Source organism: Xiphophorus couchianus, chromosome 3, assembly GCF_001444195.1.
Source record: "Xiphophorus couchianus chromosome 3, X_couchianus-1.0, whole genome shotgun sequence".
Lineage (NCBI taxonomy): Eukaryota > Metazoa > Chordata > Actinopteri > Cyprinodontiformes > Poeciliidae > Xiphophorus > Xiphophorus couchianus.
The window spans coordinates 12,202,239-12,227,462 of record NC_040230.1 but is presented as its reverse complement, the minus strand read 5'-3'; the positions used below and the strand labels follow the sequence as shown (position 1 = coordinate 12,227,462).

Here is a 25,224-nt window from a genome sequence, read left to right as displayed (position 1 = left end):
TTGTTGTGTTGTAGCTCTTGGAGAGAGTAAAAACGGCTTCAATAGTGCAACGTTTTATCAAAAACAAGTCGGTGCAGCGGTATATTTACTGCTGCTGTTCACCTCCTTGTACACCAAGACTCTGGAGATCTGATTTTAGTGTGTTACTGAATCGATGATGAATCTGGAGCACACTGTGTTTTAGGGAAATGGATATGACAGCATGTCAACTTTACATTAAAAAGACATTTTTTAATTAAGGGGGAAGTTCAGGAGGTTTCCTTTCTGTCGGCCGGCATACACAGCTGACTGACAGCTGCAGAAACCGAACGGAGAGGTGAACTGTTGCTCACAGCTGGAGGAGATCTAAGCTTATAGATCTAGATGCAATGAAACCGGGCTGTTCTTAACGGGGACTTCACTTTTTGGATGTTTTCAAAGATACTTTTCAAAGATGTACAGTTGTGTAATCTGTTTGCAGCCATTTTCATGTGTGATTGTAAACGTTGAGTTGAAGGGTGTGGGTAGCAAAGCTGGTTACCTAACAACTCAGGCAGGACTCCAGCACATTTGGTCAACTGTTTTTTTTCACTGTATGTTCTGTACAACGGCTGCTCTAAAAGTCAAGCGTTTTATTGTTGTCTTGCCATCTAGAAACCACTTGTTGCATTCTCATTGGTTGTGCTGGAGGCTCCACTTCTGCTTTTCAAAGATGTACAGTTGTGTAATCTGTTTGCAGCCATTTTCATGTGTGATTGAGTTGAGTTGAAGGGTGTGGCCAGCAAAGCTTAGTTGGATTTAAAGAGACAAGACGCCCTAAAACATCCCATTTTGAAAGAGCTCAAAATAATCAGAAATGACAGGAAATGTTTTGTTTAGGCCATATACATCCTAACCTGTTCAAGGTTAGGATGAGATCAACTTTAATATGCAAGAATCTAAGCTAGAAAAATTGCCCATTTCTTCATTATTTTTTAACTTGTGCTTTTCCCCCCCCCTTATCTTTCAAAAAAAATACTCAAAGTATTGCAGAGAGTCAGCATTCAATAAAAGGCTCCAGTTTTATCCTGGAGTTAAACACAGTTTTATAAAAGCCTCATTTTTTTTGCTGTCTAAACGCTTTAGGACGTATCAACAAACAGTTTAATGGAGCTACAGTCTCCTCAAAGATAAAAAGCATCATTGAATCAAAACATCTAAATTAGTTACAGCACAAAGTCATCTTTGAGGCCTTCATGAATGGAGGATGTATTGCTGTATTATTCTACTGTAATGCTCTGAACTGGTTTAATTGGTGCCGACACACCGTGTTTGTGTTTACACGAAAGAGCCAATACTGGGCTGATTTACTGGGACAGGGTACTACACATAAAATATTCATGATATGCTGTATATTTCTGCAGCTACTCACAGGCCTCACTGTGTGTGATGCTCAGCTTGTACTCATGTCTCCTTTAAGTCGGCTCTGATTGGTCGCATGCTGCACTGCAGGAAGCTGCTGATTTAGTCCTGTTTTTTATTTTTATTTTTTTAGTTGGATGTTTAGGTTCTGCGTTGGAAATAACTTCATTGGTGCTTTTACAAATATTTTTGTGTTATTTGCACGTCTGAGCCTATGATTTATGACTGACATCATCAGTACCTGCTGCCTTGATGCAGAGATAATCACAGCAACACGTATTTCAAAGAAGTTCTTCAATTCCATTTTCTGTTTTTTCTGTGGTTTCTGAGTCAATGTGGCTAAATTTGTTTGTGTCTGCCTTGAAGGTTTTATTTGTAGTTTGGGATTCTTTGTTGTTTTGCAGCCATTCATATCACAGGGAACAAAGATAAGAAACCAAAAGGTTTCAGGCAATTTAAGAGCAGTGTCCAATATGAAAGACAATGATTTGTTTTGCTGTTCGGTGTTTGTAACGTTGCAGAGACTTGCATGCACCATGAGCTGTCGCTGCTTGATGTTTTTTCTTTTTTTTAGTTTTTTTTATTACTCCCCTTTTATTGATTCATCTGTTTGGTATTCACTGCAAACATGGATCCATAACCAGGTGCTCCAAAAATGCTCCCTCCTGTTAGGAGGGAGTAGGCTGGAAAATAAGTTAGAGAAATGATTGAGGTTTCAACCACAGGATGAATACCTCTTCCTTTGAATAAAGAGGGATCCCTTAATTATGCCTTCCTCATTTACAAAGCTGTTTGCAGCCCTTTTTTAAAGGCAGGCAAGCTTTATTGTATCACCATGTTTCGGTGCCAGAGAGAAAAACAAATTAGTGTGTGAAACTGCTCTTTGTTATTTGGCTGTGTGTTGGCTCCTGAGAGGGCTGGACCATCGCTCTGCCTCAAAATGTGGAGGAACAACTGATTGAGAGGCACGCGACGTGCTTTGGACTAAGAGGATATGATCGGGAGAGTTGAGTTATTAATGGTGATGTCGAGCCAGTGAGATCAGCCGCCTCGGGCTACAGCTGTGAGTGTGTGCATGTATGGGGAAATTAAAGTTAAAAAGCCTTGCTTGTGTTCGGTCCAGTTTAAACTGTTGAATCTGTCTCTGAATTTCCTCTGTTTCTCTCTGGCAGGTATGCCTGTGGTCCTCAGTGTGTCTCCGGACACGTAATCGGGCGCGTTCCTGTTGTCATGGCCTCCACAACTACGCGGCTCCTTCTCGTCTCGGTGATCTCTGTTCTGGCGGAGTTCGTCGTCTCATCAGAGGATCATAAGTGGCACTTTGATCCAAGTAAGATAACCTACAGGCACATTTTTAAGAGCTTCTTGGTTTGCTCAACGGCTGTTTGATGAATCGATTTTATCCATTCTTTGGTTTATGACGATAAAATTTTTGGAAAATCTGGATTATTTTTCACTATTGTATTCCTTGGGTTCCCATAGTCCTGCCAGAATGCCGCCATCTTGTTTGACAAACATGCTTTAAAGCTTTGATTTATTTGGACATTGAGTTCAGGTTAACTCTACAGAGAAACTCTTACTAGTTTATAAATTGTTGATTACTTATTCTTATTCCTTAGAGAAACTATTATTAGGTTATATTGTTTTGTTTCTATTTTGCTTTTCTTCTGTTTTTTTTGTATTGTTTGCATTTCCTCTAATTCATGTAAAGCACTTTCAGGTGCCTTCTTGCTGAAAATGTGCTATATAAATAAAATTACCTTACAACTGGATGATATAATAGGAATAAAGTCAAAATATTACCAGAATGAAATAGAAATGTTATGATAAAAAATAACCAAAAATTAAAATGAAAAATGTGGTCTTGATACAGAAACACTTTGACACTTCAGCATCAAATTATCATCAGTAGCGGGACTTTAAAACAATATGCAAACAACTGTCTGTTTTGAAGAAAGAATCTCATGGATTCTCAAATCTCAAATCACATCCTGATAACTGAATTAAAACTCTTCTTTTCTTTTCATTTTAAGATGTTTTTTCTGCTAGTATTATGACTATTGTCTTGTAATCAGTGACGCCTGCAGCTGTACAGCAGCGACGGGACACCCCATCGCTTCTCCATTGGCCGACCGTGGCACCTGCCGCGCTCTTCACCAGCGTCACGCTATGCTGAGAGTTAAATAGTTCAATCTAGTTAAATCTTTGCTTAATTTCTACTGTTTTTGACAAACATTGTTGCTTCACATCCTCCTAAGCAAAGCCTACCTAACAGCTTTTCTGTCTTTATTACTTAATGTAATTTGTCATAAAAAAAGTAGGCTATGCTGGCATGTGCGTGTGTGTTGCATTGTGCGGGACGCATCGGGCGTCGTGTGGATCAGACCTGCTGTTTCTGGTGCATCATGTTCCTGTATCATATTTGTGTGGGTTAGGTTTGTGCAGTTTATGCGAGTTGGAGATGTTGCTGTGTTCGCAGTTTTGTGCGAACCCTCTGATGATATCCTGCAGGCAAAATTCTCTGTCTGGTGATGATGCTCCGTCGTTCAACTATTAGAAGGGATGATTAAAATAAAAGCCAATTTTTAAACATATTTTGTGAATATTTTTAAGCAAAAAGCAAAACAAAAAAACTGATTTGGCCTGAAACAAATCTGAGATTTAGTTTTGAAACCTTGTAGCTCAGCCCTAGTCGGCACGTCTCCAGCTTGATTTTTATTTTCTACAAACCTAAACCTGTTTGCGTTTTCGAACCTCCTCCTCGTTGCCCCATATCTCATGGGATCACCAGGCGTCTGCTCTGACATTCTCCTCACACTCTCAGATCCGTACGGCTCATTCTTCATTCACCATCAACAGGCTATCCTGTGTCCTCTCCCTGTCTGCCAGCCAGTCGTCTGTAATAGGAGACTGAGATAGGCAGCAGCCCCCTCCGCTGCCTCCACGTATACCTCCGACCCGTCAGGATCGCTAATGCACAGGCACTTCATGAAAGTGTCAGTCAAAGTGTCGGGATGGAGGCATCAGAGGAGTCGGTGAATGTGAGCCAACCAGGGGAAACTGGAGACTTGTTTGCAACCAACTCACTGCAGAAGCTAAAACTGTGAATCGGATTAAGTGGCAGATTAATTTAGAGAATAAAAAGTAAAAATGACTAAAGCATTGAGATATGTTACATGGATGCTATAAACCAGAGGAAACTTCCTGCTCGAGGTTAGAGTTCTTTAAAGGAGGAGTATTAAGTGAAATAAATTTCTGAGCTTTACATCATGTTATAATGTTATTCCCTCTTCAAAACGTACCTTGATTCTTCCATCCATGTTTGAGAAATCCTTTAATCACCATGGCAACCATTTAGCTAAGCAAAACGCCTGCTTGGACCTAGCCTTTGAGAACAAAGCTCCTCCATGGAGCTGCAGTTCCCAAGTCGATCTTCCGCCTCACAGAGCAGCCCTCCCCATGACTCCTCCACTCAGCTCCTTCAGACTAGCCAGCAACAATTAGCAAACACCTGGTTGATCTACTGAGCTCATTATAGGAGCTACTTCTCAGTGCAGCACTGGTACAAACCAGGGTTAAAGGGCTAGTACAGAAGCCATGTTGTGATGTCTTCCTGAAGGTGGAGTTCCAGAAAAAGCAGGAGTTTTTAAGGAGACAGAGACCCAGTTTCAAAACTTTAAATTACAAAGTTAAATTTCTTTTAAGTAATTTTTAGTATATATAGAATTACAACTGAAGGTAACATAGTTAATTGATTTTGATATTAAATAGCACTGGTTGCCTGGAAAATACTTAATTCTGCCTCTTTATTGGAGAAATGTTGTTGTGATGACTTCCTGGAGGCGGAGTGTCACAAAGACCAGGAGCTTCTTAAAGAGACAGAGGCCAATTTTAAGACATCAAATTACAAAGTCAAATTTCTTGTAAGTTGTTTGAGATGCACAACATTTTTATAACAACTGGAGGTAACATGGTTACTTTATTATGCCATAAAATGGCACTAGAGGTCTAGAAAATGCATAATACTTTCCTTGTAAAGCTCATTTTAAGCCTACTGAGCCTGTTTGGTATTGCTGCATTTAATGTCTACCACTCTAAAGCTTTTAGTTAGATTTTTAATCTAACCTTTCTAAATCAAATATGATTTTTTTTTTTCATAGCACCACAAGTGATCTAATCAACATGTCGCCTCTAAAGGTGTTTTTATTCACAGACCTACTCTACAGTTGGGTCATCAGATGTTGGTAAAGGACAAAGTCAGCTGCAGGTCATAAAGCAGAATCTCTCCAACATCCAGCCAGCTTGTTTTTTTGTTTTTTAAAATATATTCCCACTCACCTCTCCTGCCAGACTCGTTGCTTTATGTTGAAGAAGACTCCCAATCTGTAACTTTGTGTCCTCAGCGGCTGAGGACAGCCGAGTCTGAAGACTCACTCAGAATTAAGCAGACATTGTTATATTTCTCCTCCATGTGTCCAATGTCACTGGAATCTGGTTATTTTTGCTTCTTCTTGACTAACGTTGTGTTTCTCTGTTTTTTTGTGTGTGTGTTTTTTTTCTTGTGCTGCTTCCTTCTCTCTGCAGTCATTCTGCTGACAAGAAAAGTTTGCAACTGTACAAAAGCAGCTATGTTGTTGTTTTAATAAATTTGGCTCGCATAATTTAGAGATGCACTAATCAGGGAAAGTCTTTGCTGATTTCCAATCAGAGATTTTTTGAAGCTGAACTGCTGACATTGATTTGAGTTTATTTTGATTAGTCTGTCGAAACGGTAAATACTACCAAAGTCATTTCAGAACTTTCTGGATGAACTGAAATTGCATTATCTTCACAATAAAATATTTACGGTTAAATGAAATGATAATTTTCTCAAAAATAGCTCAGAGTTACAAAACCGTTTCTCTCGGCATCGTTAAGAATCAATAAAATCTTCAAATATACGAAATGTCTTCCTGGGTGTAGTTATGCAGAAAAACACAAAAACAAAATAATTGAAGTATCATTTGCTTCTTTGTAAGGGAGAGTACAGCTTAATAAGTGTTTATGTTTCAAAAGATTAAAAGTAACATGATCCACATTTTCCCCACAAGATAATTTCAGAAAAAACAACTTTATACTGTTAGAGGAAATCCCTCTGATTTACTGCTGGATTTGCTAATAAATTAATTAAATTATCTATTGTAACTACATGAGCCTTAAGAAGCCTTACTGCGACTGATAAGTCTTATATATTAGATTTAAAGGTAACACTTTATTTGAAGGGGAGGGCATAAAACTGACATGACACTGTCATAAATATGACATTTTAATGCAAAGTTTCACCAGAAGTTACATTAAAAATCCATTAAAAGTGTAAACTTTGCATTATATGGTCAATAGTGACCATGTTAATGCAAAGTTCTAATAATATTTGCATAAAAAGTTACTTAAAAGTGTAGTTATTTACCGAATAACACTTCATGACAATAGTCATAAACAGACTCCTTCATGTTCATGACCGATATGTTATATTTTATGACAGTGTCATGTCAGTCTTATGCACCTCTTCAAATAAAGTGTTACAGACTTAAATAAGCATAACCTTTGACTTTACCCGCTACCTTTTTCAGCAGGTTGTTGGTTTTTGTCATATTGTACATCTACCAAAATAAAACTAATCTGAATTATTTATATCAGGGACAGAGGTGATGTCACACCATGTGAGAGACGAAGAGAAGTGAATTTTAAAAATCTGCAGCTACACAGAGTTTCACTGTTATTTCAAAGTGAATAAAACACGATTCACGGTCGACATCCTCAGTTGTTGAGAGGATTCAAAGCAACACCATTGCTGCTTTTTGAATCAGTTTCTCTGCTAACTTCACTCGCTGTGTTTTATGCCTTCTGAAATAATTCTCCATGACTTGGTTTTTTCTCTACAGGAGGAACACCCTGCGTTGTCAGCATGTATTTATGTGAGAATCTGTCAGAGTTTTCACCTCGGGCTACTTTTGTGAAAAATTATGCAATGAATAGCCTTGACTTGCAGATGGGACCATGCCTCCCAGTCCACAATGACACCTGATTTATCTTGGGATGATTCTCGATGGCTGGCCCTTCTCCAGGCCATCTGGCTTTGTAAAACCGTCTTTTTTTTTTTTTTTTTTTTTTTTACTTACATGGAGCAGCAGAGGTTTTTCTTTTTAGGAGAATATGTGGAAAATCTTGTCTGGACTTATTCTTTAGTTGCTGTTTACACATGAAGGTCACAGCAGGAGACTTTCTGCTGGAGATGCAATTTCACAGCTGGAAAAGCAGCACACAGGTCAGCAGAAAAAGAAAAAGTAAAGCAGCATATTGTACCGTCTTGTACGCTCAAGCATTATGATATCCCCAGTAGAAAGTTATCGACAAAACAAGATACATTATTGGAGTGCACAACAAATCAATTCATCAGAGCATTTTACACCGTTGCATTTAAATGTTCGGTACTGAGCTGTCCGCAGAGATGATTTGGAAAATTAAATGCCTCATTAAGTCATAGACTCGCCCCGGGATAGTCCACTGATTTTACTGGACAGCTGAAGGAGTGTAAAGCAAATGCTGCAGACATTCGCTCGTAAATGCAGTCAGTTGTTTCCGTTGTAAACTCCATCACTCATGTTTTGGTTTCATTTACTGATTACTTTACTTCAGAATCAATGAGGTTGAAAATGAAATCTTAACAAAAAACTGTCAGAGGGAAAAAAGACAACAAATAAAAATAGGAATAATAATCAAACATGAAAACAAAACTTTCATATTCACTTTGAAAAGGAGTAGGAAGAAGCCAGTGCTTATTAAATCCTACCTTCAATTGACCTTTTCAGTCTAGAATATAGAATCCCACGTTATAAATATCTACACAAATCAATTTACTAGAATAAAAGACATTTATGTTAAATATGTGAGATATCTTCTCTAGGATCAGACTTGCAGTAAGCTATCTATTTCACTGACGGACGCGCTAAGTCTGTAAAACAGAGTGACAGGTGATTCTCCTCTGGTAGTCAAACCATGACTGACTTTGTTTTTCGCTCATCATTTTCAGTGAAGGGTGGAAAGTTGAGGGAAATTTCTCTGTTTCAGCTGCTAAGGTAATCCCACACTGCAGAAATGGTTCGCTTAGTCTTATTGACTGTTAAACCTTTTAAATTGTGATCTACCTTAAAACCATAAATATTAACACAGTAGTTTATGGTGTTTTCACATCTTATAGTCCGGTAGACTCGGTTCGATTAGGGATAAGGGATTTGTTACATTTTTAGCTGCCGTAGTTTGAAAACGTTTGAAAAACCGCTGTTTCCCTCCTCACCTGTGGTGGCGCTGCACCAAGAACTACTGAAAGAAGCAACACAAAAACCTCCATAGAAGACATGAGCGCAACTTCATCTTCACAAAATGTAAACAAAAATTGAGCAGGATCTCTTTTTTTCTTTCATAAAAAAACCCACGAGTTATTTCTCCCTTTAGCATTAGGTTCACACGTTTGTTTTGGTTGTATTTACCCAGAATGCCATGCGCTTTAATCTGTTTCCTGCTTTTGGAGGGGTATGCGGTTTGCTTGGCATTTACATATGCATTCAAGCTGGATCAGAGTTCTCTGCAACTGAACCAAGACGTGGGTTTTTAGGCAGACCAGAGTTAGATTTTTTGGCTTGATTGTGCATTCACACTTCCCCAAACGAACCGGACCTGGATAGATTTGACTAAAGTGGCTTAAACAGGGCTGGTGTGAATGTAGCCTTAGCGTAAAGGCAGGCTCTAGCTAGTTAAACATAAATGGGGAATAAAACTCGTTAACTTTTACTAAGTACATTAATAGAAGTTTGCATTAGGGCCGGACAATAAATCAATTACAATATATATTGTAATATTAATAGCTAATACATCTGGTAAAATGTTCAATAATATCACTAAACTGATTCAGAAACGCACAACATTCTGGGGGATGTAGGCAGAGGAAAGGCTTTAGCTACTCTATCTCTTTCTGACATTTAAGCTAAGTTGGTGGCATGAGCAAACTCGCTCTTTCGTTACCTAGCAACGACTTGAGTAACATGGTTACCCAGCAACAACATATTGAGTAACTGTCGCAGCAGCAGTTTAAGGTTTACACACCATGCCTCATAACTGCTTAAGAATATAAAACGATGATGTGGAGTGAAAACTGTGGATAAAACTGGAAAGGTCATAAAAATATTGGCAGTAATTCAAATATTAAAAACCAAAAAGCTAATAAATATTGATCAATAAAAACCCTTTTTCAGTCAGATTGTCCAGTTTGTTTACAGATTTACATTCAGCAGCAGGCTTGACTTACTGTCTCAGCTGTGGCTGTGCTATAACAATAAAATATAAGCTGAAACATTTCATCTAGCAGATCAAGCTGAGGTGAAATTTCTGAAATATTTATTGCACGGGTTAAATTCGTAGAGCCTGAAGGTGACCTCATAAGTTACAAAGGGAGGCAGAGAAGTGAAAAGACTGCAGATTGCTGGCTGCAGATCGTCAGTGTGGAGCGATGATGACGGTGATGTAATGAAATGGGCACCTGTCCCCAGGGTGTGGATGAACTGTGCGAGGCCCCTGTCACTCGCTGGGGTTTTGGGGTTTGTCATGGAGCCCAGCATTCCTGTTGAGTGACTCAGTGACAGAAAGTGAGTTAGACTCCTTCCCCACACCCTCCATGTCACTGCCGTTACCACCTCCATCCACCCTATGGCTGACCGAACAGCCCTCACCTCCTCCCTGTGATGACTTCAGAGCAGATAGCTGGCTGTTTGGGTAATCCCTGCCTGGGACCAAGCTATCTGGATCGTTTGATAAAGCTGCCTCTGGAACGGAGTCAGGGCAGACATTTGAGACCCGTCTGTGTTTTTCTTTCTTTTCTTTCTTTTTTTTTTTCCTCTTTGCTGTCAGTTTCTTTCTCTTCCTGCAAATCTCAGAGCGCCGGTAACTGGAGCTGTGCAGGATAGCTGGAGCCCTGAGGTAGCTGCTTTGTGTGGGACAGAGATAGTTGGAAAAAACAAAAAAATGACGGACAGGAAAGGTGTAATCTGAGACATCTTTCCTGTCTCCAATGGGCATAAAGCTTCATAGCTTAAAGTAATGGAAACTAAAGATGTACCTATCACGGGTTTTTGGTGACACTGCAAAACCAACTTTAGCATATCAATATTTCTCCAAGAACTGTAAGACTAGTTCTTAGAATATTAAAAATATTAAAATATTTTCTTCTTTGATTATTTCTGTCAGCTGTAAAATACTGATCCCAAAGATTAAGACTAGTACAAGACTAAAGAATAAGGTTACGTTCACACAGCAGGCAAATGCGACACAAACCCACTTTTTTTGTTTATTGCTAAAATGTGGCATAGAAAGCAACAGAGAGGCTTTTATTAAGATAATGCTTCAGTTGTTGACTGTCTTCTATGACTTTATATTTTTAGTGTTTTTCTGATGTAGAGCTCTTTGAACTGCCTTGTTGCTGAAATGTGCCATACTAATAAACTTGACTACATCTGACTTTTCACTTCAGTCTGAATCAGGTCTTAGTTCCATATCTGGAACTAAATCAGATTCGCATCAAATTGTTTTCAAAGTGTCCGCAGTCTAAACAGTCATGTATTTTATCCAATGTAAAGAATGACTAAAAATTATAATTATGAACTTATGAAAGAAGCCTGTCAGTGAAGCGTCGCATCAGAATCCCACCAATCAGAAGCTGCTGTTAATGCTCCGTTAATGCAAAAGGCCATTTCTATTGGTTGTGCTTTCTTCATGTTTTGATCTTGTTGGCTGAATGAACTTTAAAAGTGACCCATAAACGTCTCCATCTTTCGGAAACAAATTGCTGCTCTGAGACGTTAACGTTCATCGGGGACGTAAAATGTTCATACATAAGTCTGATTGGGGTTTAATCAAACTAATTTTGGTTTTTTGGGGGAAAAAAACAAACATATTTTCAGCAAAAAATGAGAATACAGGATCTAGACCTGCTGTGTGAACGTAGATTCAGGGTGACGGGGTCTGTGGCTCCTAACCTGTGGAACATTTTTTCATTTTGCTGACTAAATGTTTGAAAAACAGCTGAAAAACATTTTGTTCTTCCAGGCTTTTTATTGTTTTTATGCTATGCATAACTAAAATGTGATTTATATGTGTGCAGTGCTTTGTGTCTTTGCAAAGTGTTTTATCAATAAGCTTTTCTTACGTACAACTCGGAAATGATTTACACTCACAGCAGAGATGATGTCTTTCAGCTGTGTGATAGTTGCCAGGTCTGTTTTTTTTAAAGGGATTTACTATTATTTTAAAACAAAGATAAAATTATTTCACATTTTAAACCATTTTCAGCGTCTTATTTTTAACAGTTTTCCTAAAGAATATAAATCCTTCCCTTTGTTGTCTTGCAGAGGGTTGCCACATTTTCAAATGCAAAAGCTGGAAACGCTAAAACAGAAAACGGAGATAGTTCTCCATTTAACCTTCTTATTATCCGTTTAAATTCTTGTTCTCTCACAACCTGAATGACCTGCAAATGTCTCAACTTATTGTTCTTTAAAATGAAGCACAGAAAAATAAAAAGTTTTTTTTTAAACCACTCACTGACAATGAATGCAGCAAATATCAAATAATCTTCTCTCGATAACAGCATCCACACTGAAGAGTGTTAATTCAACTCAGAAGAGCATATACAGTAGTATGGTGTGTTTTCTGATCAGATTTTTGATCAGGTTTCTGAATAGCTGGTCCAATCAAAACCCAGACTTATTCTCATCACAAGATGATTTCCATGCTTTGTAGTTTTTCACAAAGCATCTAAAAGAGAAAAAAGATTTCTAAGATTTCTAAAAAAAAAATAAAAAGATACCGTTGCTGTTTTTATTTGACGTCCAGTTAAAACAAATCTGACTTAAAGAACATTTGTGACTTTTGTTCATTCATTAGAGCTAATTTTTAAACTAACTCTGAGGTACAAAGTCCATCTACACAAACTACAGGGAACTTGCTGCTGTTATATTTATGAATATTTGACCCAAAAATGTTCAGAAACTGGGACTAGATGTTGGTGTGTCTGGAGAAAAACCTTTGCAGAGATGGAAATATTGAAACTAATCCCAGCTCTTGTCACAATTGAAGCTACAATCTGAGTTTTGTTGCTGAATTTTGTGAAGGAAAAAAAAAGATTTGTATGAGTTGTGGCTTAATTTAATCTTGAAATCCCTCAACACTGCAGCAGATATGGGAATTAAATGTCAACCGATTCGTAATATCTCTGGAAAATGTGACTTTGTGATTTGTGCAGCAAACGACAGCTAAAGGAGCTGTCTCCTACAACTCTCCCTGCACTCGCTGTCTGTTTTGGCTACGACGCATCAAGCCCGGATGTTTTCCCAGAGATGACATAACAATGTTACGCTCCGTGACGAATTATGGCCCCTGACAACTCCAGAGAAAATATTATGTTTCTTCTGGACAGATGAGAGTTTTGCTCATATCTTTATCCCGTGTCTGTCTTCTCTGCTTCCCTCGATCCTTCCCCTTCCAGCTCAGTGTCGCTACGCCATGGGGATGGAGGATGGCACCATCCCAGACTCTGACATCACCGCCTCCAGCGCCTGGTCCGACTCCACAGAGGCCAAACATGGAAGGTGGGAAAATGTTTTGGTTTGTACGTGAGGGTGGCGGGTGAACATTGAAGATAAAATTACTGTTGTTGGAGAGGTAATTTTCTGCATTTAACACAAAAATGAAGCATCAATGGCCTTAGCAAGCTGCGAAGACACACCATCTGCTTGGCTGTGCAACACAAGTTTTGCCGTTAGGATCAGCTCATGAGGGTACAGGCCAGGTTGCAGGATGCCTGCTGTGGTGAATTATGGGACCACCCAGACTGCACACAGTGATTAAACACTGGGGCTGTAATGGTACATGTAGTTTTCCTGAACCATCACAGTGCAGACAGCGCGTGCAAGCAGTCAAACGAGGAATTTGTTAGTCACAGGAGATCACTACTCTTATTCAGACTACAGAGCACACATTTTCTGCTGCTAGAGAAAGTTAAACGACTATCTGAAGAACACCAAACAAATGCACAACTGACTGGTAATAATGACACACAGGTTAAAGTCCTTGTTATTATTAATCTACAGGGCAAAGTTTAAAGATGAGCATTGAATTGGGAGCTGTGGTTGTGCTTTCAGCTCAATGTTCAGTAGAGCTTTTTCATATGACCTTTTTCTGTCTTTTTACTGTAATTTACTGAAATAGTTACAGAAATCATTCAAATTTGCCTTTTTTGATTCGTTGGATAAAAGGTGCACAAGTTATTTCACATTTCTTTCAACTTTAAGCTTTTTCATGTGTCTTCAGTGTGAAGTGGAAGAAAAATTATGAAGGTTTTCTAAACATTTTTACATGTAGAAATTTGAAAAATGTAGCATGTAATTTTATTCAGTCCCCTTTTTTCTAATAACACAAAGTAAGCTTTTAATTGGTTAACAGTTAGTAACTCTGGAGGAGCAACAGAGATCCACAGCTCAGGTGGGAGTTTTCTGGTCAGATGACACCAAAGTCCTACAATCTGACTTGCACACAAAACGCCATGTATGATGGAAATATGGTGGTTGCAGCATCACACGGTTTCACTTTCACACAGCAACAAATTCAACCCAAATCAGATTTTTTTGCTCAGATATCGAACTTTTTTACATCAATCTGAATGGCCCAGTTCCGATCTTTTCACCCCACAAATAAATCAGATTTCAAATGTTTCTTCGATAGTTTCCAAACCGTCTGCTGTCACAGCGGTCATGTTACATTCACCATCTGCTTGGCCAGGCAGATGGAGATTCGTCATCAATGACATGCATCATAATTCTGCACCAGAAGAAGACAGAGACGGTAAATCCAGACATAAACAACGGCTAGTTATGATCTTGTGACAGCCGGCTCCCATTGCTCAACAAATTTAAAATCGATCCATAAACGGCTCCATCCATTGTTACTTCGTTCTTCTTCTGGGGTCGTAAACATTTCACGCAGAAGTCTGTTTGCAGTTGCATTTAACTAGTATGAAGACATGCTGTGTGAATGCAGCCTAAGAAACAACGACCTGAGAGCAAAGCCGAGGCTCACAGTCCAGACTTGTGGCTGTGTCTTTAGAAAGTATTGCCTCAGCGGAACCAAGTACAAATGCATGCCACACTTTTGAGATTTGTATTTGTTAAAAGTAAAAATGAAAAGCAGGTATCCTTTTTCTTCCACTTCAGATTGGCACGTCTTTTCAATCTGCTCGAATTTAGATGAATACATTTCTGTTGATTGATTTTATGTCTGCTGAGCAGAACTAACGGTGTGTAAAATTTAAGGCAAGGCTTGTCCTTCATTTAAGTAGTTTTTTTTTTTTGCAGTATAAACAACATTTTTGAAGAAATTTCCTTTTCATGCAGCAGGAATAGCAATGGGATTTCTGTGCAACACAACTGAAATCGATACTGAGCTGAAGTTGATGTGGTAAAATATAGTAGATGACATCAAAGTTCTGACATGTACAACTCTGGAAAAATTAAGAGGCAACTTAAAATGATCGGTTTCTCTGATTTTACTTTTTATAGGGATATGTTTGAGTAAAATGAACATTATTCTATGAACTACTGACAACATGTCTCCGAAATTCCCAGCAAAAATTTAGTATTTATTTGCAGAAAATGAGAAATGGTCAAAATAACAAAAAAGATGTAGTGCTTTCAGACCTCAAATAAAGCAAAAAAACCAAGTTCATATTAATTTAGAAAGAAGAATACTAATGTTTTAACTCAGGAAGAGTTCAGAAATCCATACTTGGTGGAAAAACCTGGAGGTTTTCAATGGGCTTCAGTGTAGTGGAGCTCTGGAATTTTTTCCAGAGATGAACTTCGGGGTTAGAAGATGTTCTCAAATTTGTGACTTGGGGTGAAAATAATTAGAGTAGACTCAATGAATCTATTGTTCTGGTCTCCAAAACCACAGGTTCTTTTCACTTGGTCTACTTTCCCACTTTTAAAAGCCTGCCTTTGAAAGAGCTCTTTATAAAGAACTGATAATCACCACTTTGAATAGCTGCTCTGGCTGAGACTTGATAGGGTGGATTAAATGCTTTGCTACCAGTTCTCTGATTCTGGGCTGCTGCCCACATCCGATATATGCTGGAAATCACATTCAGGTGAGAGTAAAATTGTTTTTGAATTAAGAGACTTCATTAAAAAGCACAACAGCAATCATTAAACATTAACCTCTGCACACATGCTTCGCAACACAACAAACACTGCCTTTAACCTTCTGTCCCTACAATATGCTGCATGCATAATTCCTGGAAAAGCTGGAGTGATGTTGTTATGATGCTCAAAGTGCAGTCGCATGTTTTGGTTTAGAATTATATTAAATTGAAGGCATGTTTGTAATCGGGTGTTTTTAGTGCAGCTCTGTAATCAGAGGGTTGATGCCTGAAGAGGTGAACACCTGCTTATTAGGCTGAGCTTCAAATCTCTATTTAAGTTGGATCAGTTCAAAAAGTAAAACTTAAAAATGATAGAAAGTTTAATTATACCTCTGCAAGCTAAAATTTAATTAGAACAATGCCACAATTTGAGGTTGTAGCACGTTTCGGTGAATAGATGATCAGATAACAATATATGATAAAGGTTTAAAGTGTCGTCATTTTCCAGATTAGATACATTTTTCAGGTAAATTTACAGAAAACTTGAATGTATTTATGCACCCATTCATATACATGCATAAAATGGACAAATTCCCCCAAACATTGATGCATAGAGACACAAATTTATTCATCTATAAAACACTGTAATCCCAAGATTTTCTGAAGCCCCAATCCATCTTGAAAATGTCTGCACCACCTTGAATAAAGGATTTCTTGTGACAGTTTTACTGTGATGATGCAACTTTTAGCTTTCCATCAGATGCAGCAGCTGGAAAGATGAGTGATGAGAACTGCAGCAGTCATTATGGGTCTTCAGTGGCACGGACCAGTTTCATAAGAGCTTGAATAACAAACGATTTAAGCTAACAAAATGAAAAAAGGTCATTTTTAGTTGGTTCATACCAAATTAGAAGTAAATACACGTCCAGGAAGTGACTTAAAAACCATGTACATGTTTGCAGGTGTTGGTCTCTTTTATGATTTTATGTTTCTGCAAACATGGCACTTTTTAAATTTCGTTGTTCTTGTGACAATGACAATAAAGATTTGTCTATCTATCTTATCTATCTAAATATACTATGAAGTACAACTTGCTGGTTCCAGGTTTGACCTCCTTTATGGAGTTTTGATTGAAGAAGATGTCTGAAAAACTCCTCTTAGATTTTGATTCATAATGATATCAACAGTTCATAAAGTCTCCAGAAAGATGTTGCTGATTTGTCGACTCCATGATGTGAATCTCCCGTTTGCCCACATCCCAATGCAGATCTATGGAGCTACGTTCACACAGCAGGAAAATTCGACCCAAATGAACATTTTTTGCTCAAATATAACCTCTATCTGACTTTTTCACTGCAGTCGGAACGGCCCAATTCTGACCTTTTCACCCTCAATTAAATCAGATCTGTGCCGCTTCCATTTGTGGTACTAAATGTGTCTGATTGTTTTCAAATGACTTAAGTCATTGATGTGAGACATGCATCTTAACTCTGCACCAGAAAAAGCCAGACGCTGTAAATCAGGACATAAACAATGACTGAAAATTATAATTACGTAATTATAAACAAAGTCTCTGTCACTGAATCCCATCACTGTCCCACCAGACTTTGTCTAAACAGAGCCCTAAGCTTCAGAATTGATCCATAAGCAGCTCCGTCCATTATGACCTGCGCAAACATTACACTGCTGTGCAATGTTAGCATTCTTCTTCTTCTATTCACACAGACGTCTCACTGCAATCTAGTTTAATTAGTGGCATGAACAACCAGGAAAAAATAAAAAAATCAACACCTGCTATGTGAATGTAGATTTCAAGGCCCTTTTTTAAAAAGAAAATCTAAAGTTGAAGAACGCAGCTTTAGATTATTTGAGTTTTGTTTCATGGCTCGATGTCCTGCTGGAAGCGGAGATGGGAAGATGGAGGCACTGTTGTCATGAATGGATGGAGACGATTGCAGTGTTTTAAAATTACTCTCTGTTGGTAGAAAGCCAGTTGCAATAAGCAAATAACTTATCAACTAATAGTATAATAAATTAAAATGATTATGATCATTTTTATTTTGGTTTAATATTTTTCAAAGGGTAATTTTGGTCACAAAATTCATAACCCATTTTATTTATGGTTTTGTTTGTTTCTTTACTTTCTTTCTTTCTTTATTGCTGTTGGTTGTCGTGTTTTGTCTCGCTTCATGGGTGATTGAAGACACTTTATAAGGGAAAGTGTCTTCAGTCAGAAGCTCCTTCAAATTAGCTGTAATACAGACTGCTACAAGAAATCTTTCCTGTCACTATCTACAAAAACTCTGAAGAATTTGAATTAATATGATTTAATTTCCCTTTTGGCTCAATAAGGTATTTTTGAAGTCCATTAGTCTTAACTTGCATTATCATGCCATTCCATTACCAATGGATGAAAATGGTCTCAAAATGTTAATGTCGTTTATCACAATAATTTCTGGGACAATTTATCACTGAGCAAAATGTGTTATTGTAACAGGCCTAGTTCATACTAAGAGGCCGAAAGCTTTAGTAGAAAATACGCTGTACTCCGTTCTACCACCACCAGCCTGAACCGTTGATGCAGTGGATGATGCTGGAGCCTGTGGGAATCGTCGCCTCATTTTGGTGTTTTTAACGGACAGGAGTGGTTCCCGGTGTGATTGTCTGCTGCTGTAAACCATCTGCCTCTACATGGTTGTTTGAGCTACTGTTGCCTTCCTGTCATTTCAAACCAGTCTGACATTAACAAGACATCAGCCGCTTGGTGGACACGTTTTCTGCGTTAAAACATTCTCTATAATCAAAGAGATGAGCAGTTTCTGAAATACTCACGCCAGCCTGTCTGGCACCAGCAGCCATAACATCCAAAGGAGAACATCGTCATCAGATGAAACAGAAAATCAGAAGCGTCGCCTCGGTCCTTGGCTGTCTTTTTTCGTTTTTTTCTCTGTTCATTTCCTTCACAATCTGGTGCAGAAGATCTCCTGATGCTTAAGCTTCTGTGTTTGGGAAAGTTTCACTCCTAATTTGGGGGGAGCGCTCTAATCCGGGGGTGTCCAAAGTGTGGCCCGGGGGCCATTTCTGGCCTTTGTAATAACTTTGTGTGGTTCAAAAATGGTAAATATTTGGTCGTCTGACATATGGAGCCAATTCAGATGGACACTTTGTCATTGGGTTGATATCGTCTTAAGCAGAAAATATTACATGCCACACAAAGGATTTTCTTTTATTTTCCTTTTTTTAAATATATATAAATAGAAAGTCATGCTGCAAATATCCAGTGACTTTTTACCCCAAAACACACTTGGGCACACCCATCCATTATACTTGGCTAAAGAGCAGACGATTTAAAAGAAAATTCTCATTTTTGTTGCCAGAAATTAACTAAAGCTATTTATAGACCTGCAAAATAAAAAGTAATTGGCCCAAAAAGTTAAATAACCATAAATATTAGGGCAAATGTTTGTTTCTTTAAAGTATTGGTTGATTAAATTATTTTTTTGCAGGTAAGAATTCAAAGTAACACTATTTATGCATTTCTAATTAGAGAAATTAAAATTAAAAAGCTAATTTTGGCCCTTAAATTGATTCAATTTGGGGATTTTGGCCCCACTGCTGAAACCTTTCCCATCGCCTTTGACTTGATGGACCTGGGTTTTGTGCTGGGCCTGGAGTCGCTCATTCTCAGTGCCATAATCACAAACTAGAGTTAGCAAAAACACATAATTGGAAGTTAAGAAAGTAATAAAGAGTGATTGAGGCTCTTAAAAATTCACCAACTCCCACAATAACGTTGCTATTTGGATTGAGTTACTGCAATAAAGTTGCCAGAATGAAGCAGTCAGATGACGTAGCACAAAGCTCAAGGTGGAGGAGCGATGAAGCCCATTTTGAGGTTGACGAAATTGTTTTTGCCAGCTTTCCCAGGAAGATAAAATGAGTCTTTGCAGGCGATGGATGAGCCAGTGTTGATGACCAGCATAAGGCGGCGGTGAGCGTTGGCAGGATGGTGGAGTACCGACACGGCTGCTACCATTGAGGACGAGCCAGTTGGAGCTTTTCAGAGTGAATAAGAAAATCACTTCCACACTCTGCTGTGTGGAAGTGATTTCTCAGACAGTTTTAGCAGGCGGAGGTTTCTAGTGTGTGTTGAGGTCTCATGCTTTATGTGGGTCACTGCTGCATCACATGGACCCACACTCCATCACATGCTCTGCTAACTGAGGCCTGAAAGATGGCCGACAAATGACCTGAGAAAACTCCTCACCTGACTGACATCCTGCTGAGAACTTGTTGGCCTCTTAAAGAGAAAGGTTAACGGGGAGGCAGACTGATAAAACTCTGTGAAAACGTTTTTTAAAGGGCAGCTATTATGCAAAATTCACATTATGCAGGTTTTTGTACTTCAATTTAAGACTCAACTGCTTCTAAAAGCAGTCCAAGTGCATAAAAAACATCCAGCAATTTTCTGGAAGTAAGATCATCTTTTTTAGTGTATGAAAAATTTGCCCTTTCAACAACCTCCAGATTGTTTAGTCACGTTCGATGGACACTGTACCGTTACCTAGCAACCCCAGTCAAATCCAGACCCGTTATCTAGCAACCCAAGTTGAGCTCCAGAACGTTTGGTCCACTAGTTTTAATGCTGTATGTGCTGTACAATGGCTGCTGGACAAGACAAGTGTTTTTTTGTCAACTTATCAATCAGAAACCATTTTCTGCATACGTGCAGTTGCATATCTTGGCATCATCTTTTAGTATAAATCCAGATTAGTTGATCCTCAAGGCTAAAGCGAACATCTAGCATCATGCTGTGTCCATGGGAGGATGGATGGAGTCAAATTTAAATCAAAGATGGAAGAAAACCTGCAAGAAGCTGCAAAAAAACATCAGACTGGGATAAATGTTCTACTTCCAGTAATACAAAGATATCTGACTGAATTTGAGCTCTTTTGAAAAAAAGAATGGTTATAAAATTCAGTCAGCAAAGCTGCAAGATGCATATCCCCAGTGGTGGCTTAAGGCGTTGAATACAAATGCATAACAATTGTTTAATTCTTAAATATTTAACAACCTGTGCATCATTTCCATTCCTCTTCAGTCATTTACTTTGTGTACAATTTATATATATAATCTCAGTAAAACAGGGAAATTTGGAGTTGTGCTGTGAAAAGGTTTTGCAAGGTGCAAATTTTTTTTACCACTTTTTTTCACAGAACAGTGTTTATTAAAATATGATCTACATGTATATTGAAATACAACTCACATTTTTTGTAGGAAAACAAAATAATTAGGGACAGTTTTTACCTTTGATGCTTGTACTCTAGTTAAACATTCAGCTTTGATGTTCACAGGCTGACCGATTGTAGTCGTTGTTAAACAGTTTTATGATTAATACAATTCATCTCATAATTATGCATCGGCTGTAGCTGTTTGCTCCTAACCTGCTCAAAATGTAAATCAAGCCCTTCTTTAGACTAATGTGTTTGTCTGCAGAGCTTATTTTCAGTCCGCTGGCACCACACTAAAGAAAAAAACTAATGTTTCTGAAGTCTATTAAATTTCGGCAGGAGATAATTGTGTGTGCCTTCATGAAACCCATTTGCTAATTGTATTACCACCTCGTCTGCTCAGATCCGCGAGAGCCCAGTTAAACCCGTAACACGCTACAGCCACGTGTTGGAGCTTTTTGCAGGATCATGTGTTCGGGCCGGTTGGGTCTGTTGGCCCGGTGTCTAACCATGTGGAAGTGATTGTTAGCTCAAGCTGTTTTTAAGGCACATTAGGGACACCCTGAGAGGGAAAACAGGCCGAGCTGCGAACATAAAGTAAAACAGAAAATGAGTGAAAGGTGCATAGCTGCAGTGCTGCGCTATAAACTGGGGATGAATCGGCTTTCAAGGTTTAATGGACGATATTTCTCTTCCCCTGAAAAATTATATAGCATATTGGATACGATGGAGTGAAGAAAATTGGAGAATTTTGCATTTTCAGAAGATATTTAACTAAACAGAGCAGGCTGGTGCATTCAGGTCAAAACTGACCCTGGCTGCATTTCTCCTTCCTCCTCAGTCACAGGACTCTGGGTGGACCGCTAATGTGTTGATTTAATCCTGCGGCTCCCAGCTGTATGAGCTCACCCACGGGCAGACGGGGGGAAAGGGTTGAATTTTAAATCCCAACGTCACCGTCAGTTTAACCGAGTTGATCTTGTGATTTGTTTTAGTGGTCAGCTTTTGTTTTCAGAGAGGCCCCAGAAGCGGTCAGAGCGTGGTTGTGGCCTGGAAGTTTGTTCCAAAAGGCCGGTCCAACCTCGCAGATTCACGGCCAAGGCTGTGGTTTCCTCGTGGCCAATAAGTGGTGCTGGTAAAAGCTCCTCTCCTCCGGGTGGATTGAGGGAGGGTTCGCACTGGGAGGAAATGTTTGATGCATGTGTGTGGTCACGATAAAAGCTCTCAGCAAAGATCCAGTCCTGACAGTGAGCACCAGATCTTGTCAGAAGGAGGTTTTAGTCCTTCCGTGTTATTCCCCCCTCTTCGTGAGCTGGATGCTGTCTGTGCTTTTCGTCAGTGTGCAAGTCTCTTTCTTGCTGGGTATTTCTTGGTCAGATTCACTGCTGCAACTTTGTGAATCTTTGATTGCCATTATTATGTATGTAAGGTTGTGCTGAATCCTCTCCAGGTTGCCAACGCTGAAGTTTTAGATTTAGTGGAGGGACTCGTATGTTTGCCTCTTTTTTTGTTTGTTTCAATTTGATGGACCAGCCTTGAAAGTGAGTTTTATTTTTTACTTAAAAAATAATCGATCTTCTGTTTTTCAGGCTGAGCACTGGAGAAGGGGATGGAGCGTGGTGTCCGGCAGCACCAGTCTTCCCCAATGAGTCAGAGTACCTTCAGGTCAGTTTCTCTGTTTATTCAGTGTTCCTTGCTTATCTGTGGGAAGAATAACAATTATTCAAAGGGATTCAAGCACTTACAAAAACCACCCAGCTGTTTTTTGGCAATAAGTTCATGCTTTTTGGAACAGTAGTCATTTCGAAAACCTGCCTGAGTCAAAATCAACTGACCCTGTGCCGTTACCTAGCAACCCCAGCCAAGCCCAGCCCGTCACCTAGCAACCCAAGCAGAGCTCCGTTATGTTTGGTCAGCTGGTTTTACTGTTGGATGTTTTGTTGACTTACCATCCAGAAACCCCTTGCTGCATTCTTGACTTTGAGTTAAAGTCAACTCACAAAAATAAAAACTCATTTTTTAAAGACATTTTCAGTTATTTGTAATTTCTCTTAAGGAAAAAAAAAAAGATGTAAAGCGGAAATCAAATGTGATATATTCCTACTTGTTTCATCGTTTAAAGGAGGAAATTGCAAAATGTGTGCTAGCATGTGCGGTACACAAACACTCACCAAATCCAACAGATGTTTAGTCAAACTTTTTTCCTCCATTCTCAAAGTTAAAATGACATTGAATAAATCTTACAGTGTAATATTAACATTCATTAGCGATATGTTAGATTATTTTAGCAGAAGGAACAATTTTTGCTTTTCTGTTTTTACATAAAATTAATTTGAATATGTTTCTCCTTTCATTTTTTTGTGTAGTTATGAAATAAAGATTCATAGCTCAGATATTTTTTAGCTTTGATGTTAGCCAATTAAACATTTTATTTAAGAACTATAGTTAGATGTATCACAAATATTTTCAATCAGCTTTTCCTGCCATAAACCATCATTATTTATATTAGAAGCAGAAGTGACGTCACACTGTGTGCAAGAGAGTAGTTGCCATAATAGCAGTTGCTATTTTTAAAGCTGAGTTGACATTCAGCATCTTAGTGATTAGTGCAGTATATAATGAGCATTACAAACTATAAACAACAATCTCTGTCTGTGTTCTCCAAATATTGTTGCTGCCTAAATGAACAGCTGATTGCTTTTAAAGAGTTTTATACAATTTCCTGACTACATTTTCAAACATCTTGCTTCATTTTGTTCAGTACTGCTTGATTGCACCAGTCATTTCAAGATGTTGATTATGTTTTTCCATGGTCGCTCTCTTATTTGTAATACAGTGTTAAATCTTATTTATTCATTACTAAACAAGTAATGTGTGGCAATCCATCACTGTGTTTTAGGATTGGAAATAAATGGCTTCACCTGTGTTTTGTGAGCTGATTTTCCTGCTCTTTAAGTTTTTAAAAATTCACCCCTGAAGTGAAGCTATTGCTGCAGAAAGTTTTTTTTTTGTTGTAGTGGGTGGAAAACCACCATGTGTTTTATACATTTTGCTGGTTCTGCTTTACAAATCCCCAGTGGCCAATGTAGCTACAAGGTAAACAAACTACAACTTAATCCAAGTAATATTGTTAACTAATTGTTTTGTGCTCCCTTAGCAATCACTGTGAGTTGGTGTTAGATTAGATGAGCAGAAGGGATAATTTAGCTTTAATTGATTGTTTGGATATATTTGGTTAAATGGTCACCCTGTTGATAGAAGAAGACTGCAGAGGATGAAACATGCATTTCAGGTTAAATTTTTTATATTCTACCATACTCTGTATTTCTCATTGTTCATTCTTATAAAATGAAGTGTTGCTAAAATCAAAATTAAAGTAATTCACAACTTGATGTGAAAGGAAAAAGATGCACATTTTCTAGAGAGTATTAGCAAACAAGCAGCAGGGATGTTTAAAGCAGATTAGGTAAACAGGACATTTTTTTTCCACTGGCAGATTATTTTAATTATTGACCGTTTGTAATTACGCCACTTAATCAGACGCCATGATGGACGTCGGACGTGATACCCTAATAGAGCAACTGAAATTGTTTTCCAAAGTTGTTTTTATCAGTTTATTCATATCTTCCCTCATTAAAAGTTATAAAATAAAACCACATCTTTGGTTTGCATCCTTCTCTGTTTGCTCAGCCGACTGCGCAGCATCCTGTGTCCATTTTAATGCGAAATCATCTAAATAGACACTATATTATTCTACAGATGTCTGCTTTTACACTAGCTTTAAAAGAGCGCATTGGTCCGTCATGGCGGTGTGGGCGGAGTTCTAGAGAGCGTGACGTCACATGCAAAGGGTCAAAAGACGGACCACTGCGCTCTTTTAAATACTTTTTCATCAATATTAAGAAATTATTGACTTGTGTCCAAAGTCAGTCCTCGAGGTCCGGCGTCCTGCGTGTTTTAGTTCTCTCCCTGGTTTAACGCACCTGGATCCAATGATGGCTCGTTAGAGGCCTTAGAAGAACATCGACATGCTGAAAAGGTTGTTAGTATTACCAGGGAGAGAACTAAAACATGCAGGATGCCGGCCCTCGAGGACTGACTTTGGACAGCCCTGACTTAAAACCACCTCTGATTTCTTGTCTGAAAGTAACTTGTAAGTTAGTTTTGACTTATTTCAAGCGTACCAAGTTAGTGAAGATGTTGGTGTATTAAAGTGTGCTGTACCAGTTTAGAGCAAAGCATATCCATGTGTTTGAATGGATGTACCAGCCTGACTGAGCTTGAGCTACAAACAAGAAAGGGAGAAAACGTTAGTTTCAGAATAAACAATACCAAAAAATACCACAACCTTGTGACTGCAAGTTTATTTTTGAAAGATTTGAAATACTATTT

General features: G+C 38.5%; 1 protein-coding gene across 5 annotated transcripts in view; it reads left to right on the top strand.

The window, feature by feature from the left end:
- ddr1 (discoidin domain receptor tyrosine kinase 1) overlaps nucleotides 1–25,224 on the top strand; it is an 85,414-nt gene that overhangs the window by 23,070 nt on the left and 37,120 nt on the right. For all 5 annotated transcript variants that reach the window (XM_028012921.1, XM_028012919.1, XM_028012917.1 and 2 more), the window contains exons 2-4: nucleotides 2,553–2,710; nucleotides 12,953–13,055; nucleotides 22,422–22,497. In XM_028012921.1, coding sequence (XP_027868722.1) covers nucleotides 2,611–2,710; nucleotides 12,953–13,055; nucleotides 22,422–22,497 — 279 coding nt within the window. In that variant the 5' untranslated portion in view covers nucleotides 2,553–2,610. The remainder of the gene's footprint in view (nucleotides 1–2,552; nucleotides 2,711–12,952; nucleotides 13,056–22,421; nucleotides 22,498–25,224) is intronic.